This window comes from Myodes glareolus, chromosome 2 (genome assembly GCF_982192425.1).
Source record: "Myodes glareolus chromosome 2, mMyoGla1.1, whole genome shotgun sequence".
NCBI classification, from domain to species: domain Eukaryota; kingdom Metazoa; phylum Chordata; class Mammalia; order Rodentia; family Cricetidae; genus Myodes; species Myodes glareolus.
Window position 1 is genome coordinate 132,421,737 of NC_142027.1, and position 12,582 is coordinate 132,434,318.

Below are 12,582 nucleotides of genomic sequence, written 5' to 3' on the forward strand. Positions count from 1 at the left end.
GATGGTGTCTCAGCCGTGTGCTGTGAAGATGTTTCCACTCTCGCTGGCTCCCTCCCTCAGGGATCCACGGGAAGGCGCCCCAGGGAGCCTGGCGGGAGGCTTGGCATACACTGTATTCTGTGCCCAAGTTATTACAAAGCTCTTCAAGCTGGGTGCTCCCCCATGTGTTATATGTCATCTTTGGTGGCCAGTAGTCCACCCACAGAATCAAAACTGAGCTCCAGTAGCTCTCTAGTGCTGGGGTGGCTCCGAATCCCCCATTGTAAGCCCCTCCCCAGCTCCTGTCATCATCCTCCCAGTTTAAATGGTGGCAGAAGAGCTGGGGACAGGCTTGCCGTCATCCTTGCTAGCCCAGACTGGGAGGTCATTCACCAGGGACCAGCTGAATCTTGCCAGAGACTCATCCTTGGGAGGCGGGAGGTCTCCTGCCTGAATTTACAGTGCCATGGGCCTGGTGCCCACACAGAAAGATGAAACCTGTCCTACGGTGGGGGGCAGAATCTGAGTTCAGAGCACCCAGCAGGATGGGAGCCAAGGAGAGGGGTTTCACTGTGCCCATGTTTGATCTCAGCTCCTCTCCTGCCCCAAAGTCAGATAATCTATGCCAAGAAAAATTGGGACATCCAGTCTGGGGCAGCCCTCCCGCCCCACACGGAGCCCTGGCCAGTGTGTGGGGCTTAGGGCAGAGGTAGGAACGTCCCAATCAAGTCAGCCAGGCCCTCAGCTGGGGCTGCAGTCTCCTGAAACCTTTCAGTAACCCAGAGTCCACTCAAAGGGAATAGTCTCAATGTCACGTGTGCACAAGACCAGGCTTTCCCCTGGGAATTTCACCCCGAACCAGGCACATCTGCTAGCCCAGGGGGATATGGGAGACCAGGTGACACAGGGTAAGTGCTGGAAAGACCACCTGGGTCAATCACAAAGAATCAGTAAGTGACATGATGACCTCAGTGGCTTTGTCAGGTAAGGAATGGGGTCATATCTTTCCCAGAGCAGACACAGGATCCGAAGAACACCTGCAAAATAATGGCGGCCCGCAACTGTCTAAAACCAAAGCCAGTGGGCCACCCAGAGCCGAGACAGACATAGCAGGTAGCTGAACAGGGTCTGAGCCCCAATTGCTACACTGAACACCCTTCACTAGGCATCCCCTCAAAAAAAAAAAAACCAAAAAAACAAAACTGGCATATTGTGATGAAAACACGGGTGGCAGGAGTGGCCCTAGGAGGGCAGACCAGTCTGCCCTGTGGCTGGGTTCCTTCTCTCTGGGCCTCAGTTTCCCCTCCAGGAGCGGAGATGGCTGACCTGTAGAGCATTCTAGATGCTGTGGCACTGACCCATGCTTTCACGGTGACCCTGGATTGGCATGACAGCCTTGGAACAGGTCAGGCCACCAGAGTGACGGAAGTGGGCAGTCAAAGCAGGCTCAGGGCCAAGGAGCTCCTGCTGGCACACAGTGCTCTGCACAGGTGAGCCTGGTGAGGCCCACGGCCCCTAGAAAGAAGCCCTCCACTCCATCTCCCCTCCTAGGTGCTCTGTGCACACCTGCAGGCAACAGAAACGCTGCAGGTTTTGTTTGCCTTCAGAATTGGGTTGGCCTGCATGGCTGGGCTACGGGGAGGCAAGCCAGACAACTAAGCCAAGAGAAGCAGCTCCTCCACCCTCTCCTATCCCAGCTACGGTTCCATCTCTGTTCCTCCAAACTCTCTTCCCCCTGGAACTACCTTGGGCTGAGATCAGGTGGTCAGGCATGCTGTACCACATTCACGGCCACAATGGCAAAATCACCAAGGTCCAACTTCTGCATCTTACCAGATGAGGACAGCCAGGGACAGAGAGCAACTGGGACAGACACCAGATCTTAGGTTCTAACCCCCAGCACTGTCCAAAACAGGAACCAGACCCCAGAGATAAATAGGTCACATGGGCATATTAAAGGCTCTGAAAAGTTCTGCATGCTAAGCTTAGCCTTTAGCCTACAACCCTGCCAATATCTGAACTTAAGTTTTTGTTTCTATTAATGTACCAGGGAACAAGACTTTGTTCAGGGAAACTATGTTGCATTGGAGGAAAATGAATGAGTGCCTTCTCTCTGGGCCTCAGTTTCCCCACTTGTAACACAGGCTTCATAGTGAGCTGCAGGGGACCAAGGATCTGACTCCATCCGTAACCAGCAGCCACTGGGCCCATATCTCGGTTCCTAGCATCCTGTTAGGAAGGTAGAACAGTGGCGCTGCACAGCCACTATGAATACATTTGTTTAGAGAAGGGACCCTTGAACTTGAGATCCTCCTGCCTCAGCCTCCCAAGTGCTGAGGTTACAGGCAGGTCCTAGCACACACAGAGGAGTACACCTACTTTGAGGGGAAAATAGACCCAGGGAGGGAAGGCAACTTGCCTCAGAGCACACAGCAATTTGATCCTAAACCCTTTAGAAGCTGGGCCACCTTCTCCAGAAAGAAAATAGGCTCCTCCCAAGTCCTGGGCTCCAGGTGCTGGCACACCAGCTGCTGTTGAACTTCAGCACCTTTGTAAAGGCCTGAGACACTAAATTGTAAACAAATCCTTGTGGGGCTAGAGACACACCTCCGTGGTGCAGTGTTTTCTTATAAGGCCTGGGTCCCACCTCCCACAACTCCCAAGAAGACTACTAGAAAATGCACCCTGTAATAAGACAGGGCTCAGGTTCAAATCCTGCCTCCACCACATCCTCACTGTGTCCTGGACTGGGTTCACTTATTGGTTCTCACTTCTTTCTCTAAAAAATGGAGTTGAAACACTGTACTTCCTACCTATGTGGTAAGTGACAGAAATCACAGCTTCCCTCGTCAAGATGAGAAAGAAAATATATTCTCTCAAACAATCAAAGGATAATTTAAGTACAGGGTAGCCCAGGGGTTGGCTGAGTCTTAAGTAGCCCAATGGTGTCATCAGGGACTCCATACCCTTTTCATCATTGTCTATTGTGAATGACCACAGCTTTATAAGAGAAAGCATTTAGCTGGGGGCTGGCTTACAGTTTCAGAGGCTTGGTCCACTGTCGTCGTGGTGGGAGCATGGCAGCAGGCAGACATGGTGCTGGAGCAGTAGCTGAGAGTTCTACATCCTGATCTACAGACAGAGAGAGCAAGGCTGGGCCTGGCTGTAGACATACTAAAGAGTTCCACAGTAGCCCGGAATGGAGTATAACAAAGGTTTATTTGGGGATAAAACTCACAGTAGGGGTAGAGATCCACGGTCCTCTCTGGGTGCTGGAAGCTTGGGATCGAATCTAGTAAAAAAGGGGGCTGCATGCATGCTTTTCATCTGTGCTTATAGTACCTCAGACCACACCCAAGTGGGCCGGCATCTAAAAGGCTATTGGCTGAAGGAGTTCCCTCAACATCTGCCCCTTTTGTCTAAATAAGAGGGTTCTAAGCCTAATACAAGACTATATGCAATAAGAACAAATATCAGGTATTGTCCAGGGAAAAGAAGAGGCAAGAACATATATAAAAATTAGGTCTACAGCCAGCATGGCAACATCAAGCAAGAAACATGCTAAATGTCCAGTCTAAGGTAATGAACAAATAGCAGAGATTATTTCAGTAGTTATCCTGACAAGTCTAACTCTTATATTAAAAATGTCTTGGTTCAGTCAAGAAAGCAAAATAACTATGACTATCTACTCTTCAACCCTATCAAAGACCTGGGAAGGGAAATAATATCCAAGTAAGCAGGACGTACAATCAAGCAACTTCCAAAAGGTGCAAGAAATGACAGAAACAACAGGCTACCTGGGCAATCACCCAAGTCTCATTTGCAACATTGAGGCAACCAACTTTGGCTAAGGTCTAGAGTATCTAACAGACCATTCTCAAATGCAGGAAATTTTGAAAGACTGTCCTACCCTGTGTTGGTAAGGTTTGTATCCTGCTTGTCCAGTTTGGACAGCATGCATACTATCAGTAGTCAAGGCAAGGGCAGTTCTTTGCCCAAAGGCCAGTTTTTGCCAAGAAGAAAACAAGTTCCAAGTGAAGTGTCTTTGGTGCCCAACATTTTCTCAGGAATAGATCAGTGCTGCCAGGAGCAATCATAAATCCTGAGTTATTTAAATTTAAATTTTATCATTCTTTGAAGTGTTTAAAGATTACGTCTTTATGCATAATATAATCTCTGTGCATTTAGAGAAACTGACTAGCCTAACTATAAATATGGGAAACATAGGTGACTATTGACTTGTAATTCTTAATGCCTATATATTTAAAAGTCAAGGCTTCACATTCTAAAATCAAACAATCTTTAAATGTGCAGCAAATGAGGACAGTGACCTCAAAATGTAAGCAATACATATATAAGTATCTTGATCAGAGATAGAAATGCATATTGTAATATGATAAATATCCTAAAATTGCATTGAGATACAAAATATCTTAAGCAGATGTAGAAGCATTCATTATTACAATATGACAAAATAACTTTACATAGGTGCACAAATATTGTAAACAGAAATTGGAGTATATTCAGTATAACAAATATAATTTGAATTTGTATCAATATACAAATTATCTTAGGAATACAAAGATACTTTTACATATGTATCAATATACAAGAACCTAAACCAATGTAAATTGTCTATAATAGTTCACACATTGATACACTAATCTTTCTATTATCCCATCCCATATTTTGGTAGAGTCTGAGACTCTTAATCTCAGGGGCATTGGTTCATGCTCCACATTGGGCACCAAGATGTAGATGTTTTAAAGAGCTCCACAATAGCCCAGAATGGGGAATAACAAAAGTTCATTTGTCTGGGGGTAAAATTCACAGTAAGGGTAGAGATCTCTGGTCTTCTGTGGGAGCTGGAAGCTGGGAACTGAATCCAGCAAAAAAAAAAAAGGGGGGGGGGACAGCACACTAATTTCACCTGTGCTTATAGTACCTCAGACCATGCCCAAATAGGTCTGTATCTAAAAAGCTGAAGGAATTCCTGCAACACCTGGTATGGGCTTTTAAAATCCCAAGGCCCAACCTCAGTGGCAGGCTTCCTCCAATAAGGTTATACCCTCCTGACCCTTCCTAAATAGTCCCACTTCCTGGTGACTGAGCATTCAAATCTATGAGCCTTTGGGGGCCATTCTTATTCAAACCATCACACCCGTGTTCTGGCCTCTTGGCATCCCTTCCTAGTTACAAAAGGGCTGCCACAGTTCCAGCCACCACTTCCAGACCCACCAGTGAGGTGCAGCTGGGGGAGGGGCAGTCCCATTTCCCCAGAATTCCCACCTCCCAATCAGACTTGCCCTGCTCTGGATCAGCACTGGGCCACAGGGCTATTCCATGCCAATGTCATGTGGGTTGAGGGTTCATGCTGTGCAGAGCAGGGTGTATGAGGAAGAGGAGGCCCAGCCTCACGCTCACACAAAGCCAGCTTCTGCCTGGCCATCTGCTTCATAAAGAGCACTTCCAGCCTTGCCTCTCCCCACACCCCTTGGCTCTTCAGTCCCTGGGCTGTGGACCTCTGCTGGCCATGGCTGTCCTCCCGTTCTCTCACCTCCCACGCTCCCTTTTAGGAAGATCCCCTCATTACCCTCAGGGACCCCTGAGTCCTCAAAAATGAAAGGCTCAGGAGGTTCCTGGCTCTCAAGTCCATGCTCTGTCAGGCCAGAAGTGGGGGTACAGGCCCAGAGGCCCCAGCTGCTTAATCACCCAATCAAAGCAGAGGCACATCCATAGGGCCACAGGCCTGGCATGGAGGTCACATGACCACAAACTGGCCAGAACAGCCAATAAAACCCCTGGCACTCATCTGAACAATAGTAACAGCCTTGAGAGGCAACTGTTCAGTTAAATCCAGAGCTCTCCCTCCCTGCCTCACTTGACCCCGCCCCTTTGTTTTGATCTCTAATGTATCCATTATTTCCCAGAGAGCTTTAAACTTGGGGGACAGCCTCAGTCACACATGTTGTGTGAATGCTCACCCCTAATGAGCCTCTCCAGGAAGGAAGGGACAGGCTGCCAAGAGAGCAACTGGGAACTGTTTGTGGCCCTGGCTACAGTCCTGGCCTCTCGAATGTCGCAGAGTTCTGGTTTGGGGCTTGGCTTGCTTGTGAATCCATTAACTATAGCTGACCACATTGTTAAAAAAACAAACCAAGCCAGGCGGTGGGGCGCATGCCTTTAATCCCAGCACTCGAGAGGTAGAGGCAGGCGGATCTCTGTAACATCAAGACCAGCCTGGTTTACAGAGCTAGTTCCAGGACAGGCTCCAAAGCTACAGAGAAACCCTGTCTTGAAAAACCAACCAACCAGCCAAACAACCAAACCAAAGGGCTGGAGAGATGCCTGGGTCACTGGGTCACGGGCTGCTCTCACAGAGGACCTGAGTTTGGTTCCGAGCATCCACACAGTGGCTCACAACCATCTGCAGTTCCAGTTGCACACCTCTTCTGTCCTCCGTGGGCACTACCCTCACGTGGTGCACAGATACATGCAGGCAAGATAATAACAATAAGTCTTTTTCCTTTTCAAGAAAACTCAGCATCATCCAAACCCGTTCATGTCTCAGGCATCTGTGGGTTTTTGTGAGCTCTGCGAAGTTGCCCGGGACATGTGGCTCTGCACCAGCAGGTGTTCAGCCTCGCCTTAGGCTGGCCACGAAAGGCTGGCCACATCCCATTGGTGAACACGTCACCTGGTCAAGCCCCGGTATAGGATATTATGCTCAGCTCACAGCAGGGGGTGAAACAGTGTAACTGCTAAGAGGGGAGTGGACAAGAAGTGGGGCGTGATGGCACACACCTGTCCTTCTTGCACTTGGAAGGTGGAGGCAGGGCTGAGGTCTCGAGGCCAGTCTGGGATACAGGGCAGAAACAGTGTAACTGCTACAGGCTGACTTTTCCTGGGAGGGAGATGGCTCATCCCTCCCGCTTCTTAATCCTGCCTTCAGAGAAAAGGGACTCTAGACCAATAAGGTCTAACCAATGAAAGAGCAGTCCGCTTCCCTGCCCTCAGAGATTGGCTCAGGAATGGACACGTGTCCTGAGCCAGCCCGGTAAGAGGCAACCCTGAATCTGTGGCTGGAATGGTGGATGAAGTAGGAAACCTGGGCCAACACCCTGGACAAAACCCACAAGCTGGGCTGAGGCCCAAAAGACAAGGTCTTGCGTACCTCAGCTGAGTCCCTGGATCCAGCCATGCCTGAAGCCAGGATTCATGGTCATTTTCAGTCATATGGCCAGGTGGTGAAGGACTGTAACCCCTCCAGCTGGGAGGCTGAGTTCGGGTGCTGTGTTCGCGGCCAGCCCGAGCTACAGACCAAGTTTGACGCCGAGCTGGGCAAGCCAGCAGGACTCAATCACCAGGTTGTACCCAGATGTTCCACACAGCAGAAAAAGTATGTCTACTACTCGTGGGGAGTATTAAGGCTACCAGCTTGGCCAGCGAGATGGCTCAGCATGCAGGGATGCTTGCCACCAAGATTGATGGTCTGAATTCAGTCCCCAGCGTGCATAGTAGAGGGAGAGAAATGACCACTGTCTTCTGAGCTCCGCACCAGTGCCATGGCATGTGTGCGCCCACACACACAAAGGTAACGATTTTCAATTACAAAGGGACTGGAGAGATGGCTCAGTGATCCTAGGTCCTAGCTGACCTGTTGTGATCCATAAATCCACTCACAACAGTACGTAACTCCAGTTCCAAGGAATCTGCGCCCTCTTCTGGCCTCTGCACGCACTGCCTGCACATGGTTACATGCAGGCAAAGCACCCATATACATAAAAAAAAAAATAAAGAAAAATTTTAAAGAGTGCCAACTTTGTGAGATTCCCCACAAGATTTAAATGGGGTGACAAAGAAGCCTTGAGGGATTTGTTCCTGTTAACAAAGGGGGGATTGCACCATTATAGACTCCATGAGAAACACTAGAGACCCGTGCCGAGTGGGCCACTGGGGATCTAAGAGTGTATGGTGGGTGGGATGTCGTTGTAGGTCTGCACTCACAGGGTAGTTATGTATCCCTGAGCAAAACACCCTACATTTTGTTCAAAGCATGGAAGGAAGATTGGTGTGTGGTTCGGTGGCAGAGTGCTTGTTTACCATGCTCAAAGTCCTGGGTTCCATCCCAGAACCTCAGAGAACACTAGAGGAGATGGGCTAGGCCTCAGGCCTCGGGCTGGGATCATGAATTATGAGATTTATTGTGACATCACTGCCCAACTGTGCCAGGACAGGTCTCCATAGGTTGGGTATTCCAAGTGAAATAGCTAATTCTCAAGAGTACCCCAGCTTGGTGGTACAACAATGCACATGGTGGGAGTTTTGGCTTTTCTCAAAAAATACTGTCCCAGAGATCACCAGCACAGAGAGTAAAAAAGGCAAAGTTCACAGCATGGCCCTGGCCGCAGGTGGAGCCCTTGCCCACCATTGTGAAGTCTGACAGTTTTAAGTGGAACCAGCCCAAGTCGGGATGGTGTTCAGGCAAACTGTCCTTCAGTCATTTACAAACTGTGGGACCCCAGGTGGTGACACCAGGCAGGCAGGCACCGACCTCAGGGTCAGTGGAGAACAGGCCACAGAGAGGATCATGGCTGCTGGAGGGAGGGGCTGAAGGAGCCAGGGTGCTTCCGCTGGGAAAAGGGTAGGTAGTTTGGGGGTGGAGGTAGCTGAAACTGAAAATCTCAATGAATGGAAGAACCAGGCCCTTAATAGATCAGCCCTGGGTTAGCCAGCACAGGATTTCTGCCACATAGGACGATAAATACTTGTTTTTCTGCTGACTGGCTATCTGAACCACACAATTGTGTGACCACTACAACCACAACCCTGTCTATTTGGGGAATCTTAAAGAGTCACCGCATCTTCATCCCTTTTAGCGGCTAAATTCTATTCCACGACACAGCTGGTACACTGTTTATCCACGCATCCCTCAGCCTGGGAAACTGAGGTTTATTCAAGTGCCCCCAGGACTCTGAAAATTCTTGAGGCAAGGCTAAAGCCCAGTTCCCTGCTCTGAAGGGAGAGCCTTCTGGAACATTCGCCCATGTTTTCAACCTCACTGTCCCAAATCAGGAGCATCCAAGAAAGACAGGGCCCTCCCTGTGTCTCCAGCATGCATCTTCAGGGAATAGCCAGGTGCCATCTTGCTTTGTGACCACCCGAAGAGCAAGCTCAGAAGCTGGGTTTATGTCCACAGGTATTTCCACCTCAGCTAGAGTTAAGCAATGCTGATCAGGAAGCCCCTCCCTGCTCAGAGCCTCACTTGGCCCAGCTCTTTCTGCCCCATCCCCAGCCTAAGGGAAAGACACCTGGCCTGTCATTTGACCCTTCCAGCCACTATCCTGTGGTTCTGGGGAGGCTCAGTCAGGTTGGTCACCCTGTCTCCTGATCACAAGATGGGCTTGGGCCTGGCATGACACCCAAAGTCTCTTCAATGGTTTCTGGGACTCCTGTTGAGAATGTAGCCGCCCTCTCTGGGTACTGATGTGGAATATGGCAGCAAGGCACCCTGGGAGGCTGGGCAACCACAGGCTCCTAGTCCCAACATAGAGGAGAATTGGGCCATCAGGAAGAATGGTGAAGGACACGGATGCTCAGAGAGGACATGCCACTCCCCAGCACAAGATGCCATGGTCTAGGTTATTAGAGGGGGAAAACCAGTGCGCCCTGAGCCAGGGACTCTGTCCACTGCAGCCGCCCCAGACACCCATGCTCCTGTGGCTGTCTCAGGTAGGGATGGGAGGCACTGGCTGGAGCAGGACCTGAGCTGGGGAGGTCAGAGGTCAGAGGTCAGAGGGGATATCACCAGCTACGGACTCCTCTGTAGGGAGTCCACAGGTGTACAGGAACCTTTCCTTGTGCCAGGAGAGCAGTGTCCCACCAGCACCGCTCCAATGTTACTCCCTCACCAGCATCCCTGTCCCCACCAGTGTCTGTCCTCCCTGACCGGCATTGTGATTCTCCACAGCATCACACTCCTTCCCTCATCTCTGCCTCCCACTAAATGTTCCATCCCTACCTGTCTCTCAACTACCACCTTCACCGGGATCACACCCACCAGCTCCTCCTTCACCGGGATCACAACCACCACCACCTCCATTTCCACCAGGATCACACCCACCACCTCCTCTGTCTCCACTGGGATCACACCCACCACCTCCTCCTTCACCGGGATCACACCCACCAACTCCTCCTTCGCCGGGATCACACCCACCACCTCCTCCTTCACCGGGATCACACCCACCACCTCCTCCTTCACCGGGATCACACCCACCACCTCCTCCTTCGCCGGGATCACACCCACCACCTCCTCCTTCACTGGGATCACACCCACCACCACCTCCTCCTTCACCGGGATCACACCCACCACCTCCTCCATTTCCACCAGGATCACACCCACCACCTCCTCCATCTCCACCAGGTTCACACCCACCACCTCCTCCACCTCCACTGGGTTCACACCACCAGTCTTTTCCCTGCTGCCAACACCTTGTACCTGGTTCTCATCCACAGGGTTTTAGGTCTCCCACCCTGGTGTCACTGTGCCTGTCACTCTCCCACTTCCTTCCTTATCACCGCCATCTCCACCATGAATAAACAAACGTTTATTGAGCGCCAATGGCCCTGATCTCTACAAAGTATGGAAGGCCCACCCTAGCCAGGGCTAGCAGGTCAGGGCTTGGCTGCAGTGTCCCTGCGTGAACTTCAGCCCCGGCGATGATCCAGCTGTGGGTGGTGTCCTGCCATGCCATTTTCCTGAGGAGAGCAATAAATAAGGCACAAGAGGGCAGGGGACTGAGCCCTGCAAGTAGAGGGGCTCTGAGGGGCTTAGATGACTCCATGGGAGTGAACAGGTGGCCAGGAGTCCTTCCCCCTATGGGGAGGGGCAGAGCTGAGGGCAGAAGCCTTGGTGGAGACCAGAGGGTCCTGGGGCCTCCTCAGAGGGTCCATAGGCCCTCACCTCTGGGGTCACAAGTGGGTGTGGGAAGACACGGGACAAATGCAGAAATACAGGCGGACAGTAGAGGAGCGAGGTCAAGGCTGAGCTCTGTGCCCTGGCCCAGGAACAGCCCCTAGAGCGGAGCATCCTCTGTCCTCCACTTGGGGGTATAACCCTGCTGGTGGCCATCACAGTTGGGGTTCCCGAGGTTATCCAGGGGCACCACCACCTCGTCTGGGCTAGTGTTCTTGTTCAGCTCCACCACGCGGGGCACCACTGAGGACCAGCGATCTAGACAGAATACAGAGAGCGAAAGAGGGTTGATGGACAGCTTGTGCAGGTGTTGAGCACCACTGAGTACTGGGCACTCTGCAGTAAGGAGGGTATTATCATGTGCATTTTACAGAGGTGAAAATGGATTCAGAGTGGTCAAGATAGCCGCCTAGGAGCACACAGCAATACACAAAGGAACAAAGATTGAAGACTGGGTCAGAATGCCTTGGGGCATGCCCTCTACACCAGTGTGTCTTGCCTTTAAGGCTTAGGACTTCCCCTCTATGAGGCTGCCGAGGATCTCCTGTCACCCTGAAATTCCCCCATCTGGCATCATGGAACAGAGAGGGCTTGGGAGTGGAATTGCAAAGGCACCATCCAATGCAGCTAGGGACCCACTGGTGGCCCCTCCCACCGACAGAACTGCTCAGGAGAGTGGGGCAGGAACAGCCCAGCCCCCCCCAAAGCCACACTCACCCCTGCGGAGGCGCCCCACGGTGTGTGAGAAGCCGTAGTACTGGTAGACCTCACTCTTGCCTGGGTCCTCATTAATGATGCCCAGGTTCTGGTTCCAGTGAGACCAGTTCACCTCGTCCACCCTGGCAGAGAGAAGCAGTTTGGGGGGAGCCTGCTGTTGCACAAATAATAAAAACCCAGAGACAGATATTGGGGTTCAACCTGAAGATCAGAAAAGCAAAGCAGTCAAGCCACTAGAGAGCTCTCACCTCTGTGACATCTTCAGACTGAAAAAGAGAGCGAGTTCCTGTCTCATTTCACTTTATATTCCTCTCTAGTGCTGGGATTAAAGGTGTCTGTCACCACTGCCTGGCCTGTATGGCTGACTAGTGTGGCTAGCTTTGGACTCTGATCTTCAGGCAAGCTTTATTTGTTAGATCATAAACAAAATATCACTATAGCCTGCAAATTCTGTTTCCTGTCCCAGACCCCATGTCACCTCCCTGATCTAGCACTTCCCAGTATGCCCTCTCACATAACCAAATGTCCTCTCCAGTCCCTTTCCAGCCACAGCCCTATCACCTGTATCCGCAGGGCTGGGCAGCTGTCACCAGTTTCCCAGAGTCCTCAGCGCTCACACACAGCAGCTCCCTGTTTCCCCTCCCCTGCTCCTGGGGCCTTCCATCGCTACGGTTTGCTTATCCTGGCAATTTCTAGAAATATAAATGGAACCACAGGCCTCATGGCCTTTTATATCTGGCTTCTTCCACTTAGGAAGTGGTTCTCAGCCTGTGGGTCGTGACCTCTTTGGGGGGTCACATATCAAATATCCACATTATGATTCATAACAGTAGCAAAATTACAATTATGAAGTAGCAAGGAAAATAGTTTTATGGTTGGGTCAGCACGACATGAGGAGCTGTACTAAGGGG

The 12,582-nt window shown here is 50.9% G+C and overlaps 1 protein-coding gene across 2 annotated transcripts in view; it reads right to left on the reverse strand.

Moving 5' to 3' along the window:
* Window positions 1–10,564: 10,564 nt before the first annotated feature.
* The window catches only part of Trpv4 (transient receptor potential cation channel subfamily V member 4), a 38,619-nt gene continuing 36,601 nt past the window's right edge, over window positions 10,565–12,582 (reverse strand). For both annotated transcript variants that reach the window (XM_085680567.2, XM_087903731.1), the window contains exons 15-16: window positions 11,672–11,793; window positions 10,565–11,212 (exon numbers count right to left, since the gene is read on the reverse strand). In XM_085680567.2, coding sequence (XP_085536693.2) covers window positions 11,055–11,212; window positions 11,672–11,793 — 280 coding nt within the window. In that variant the 3' untranslated portion in view covers window positions 10,565–11,054. The remainder of the gene's footprint in view (window positions 11,213–11,671; window positions 11,794–12,582) is intronic.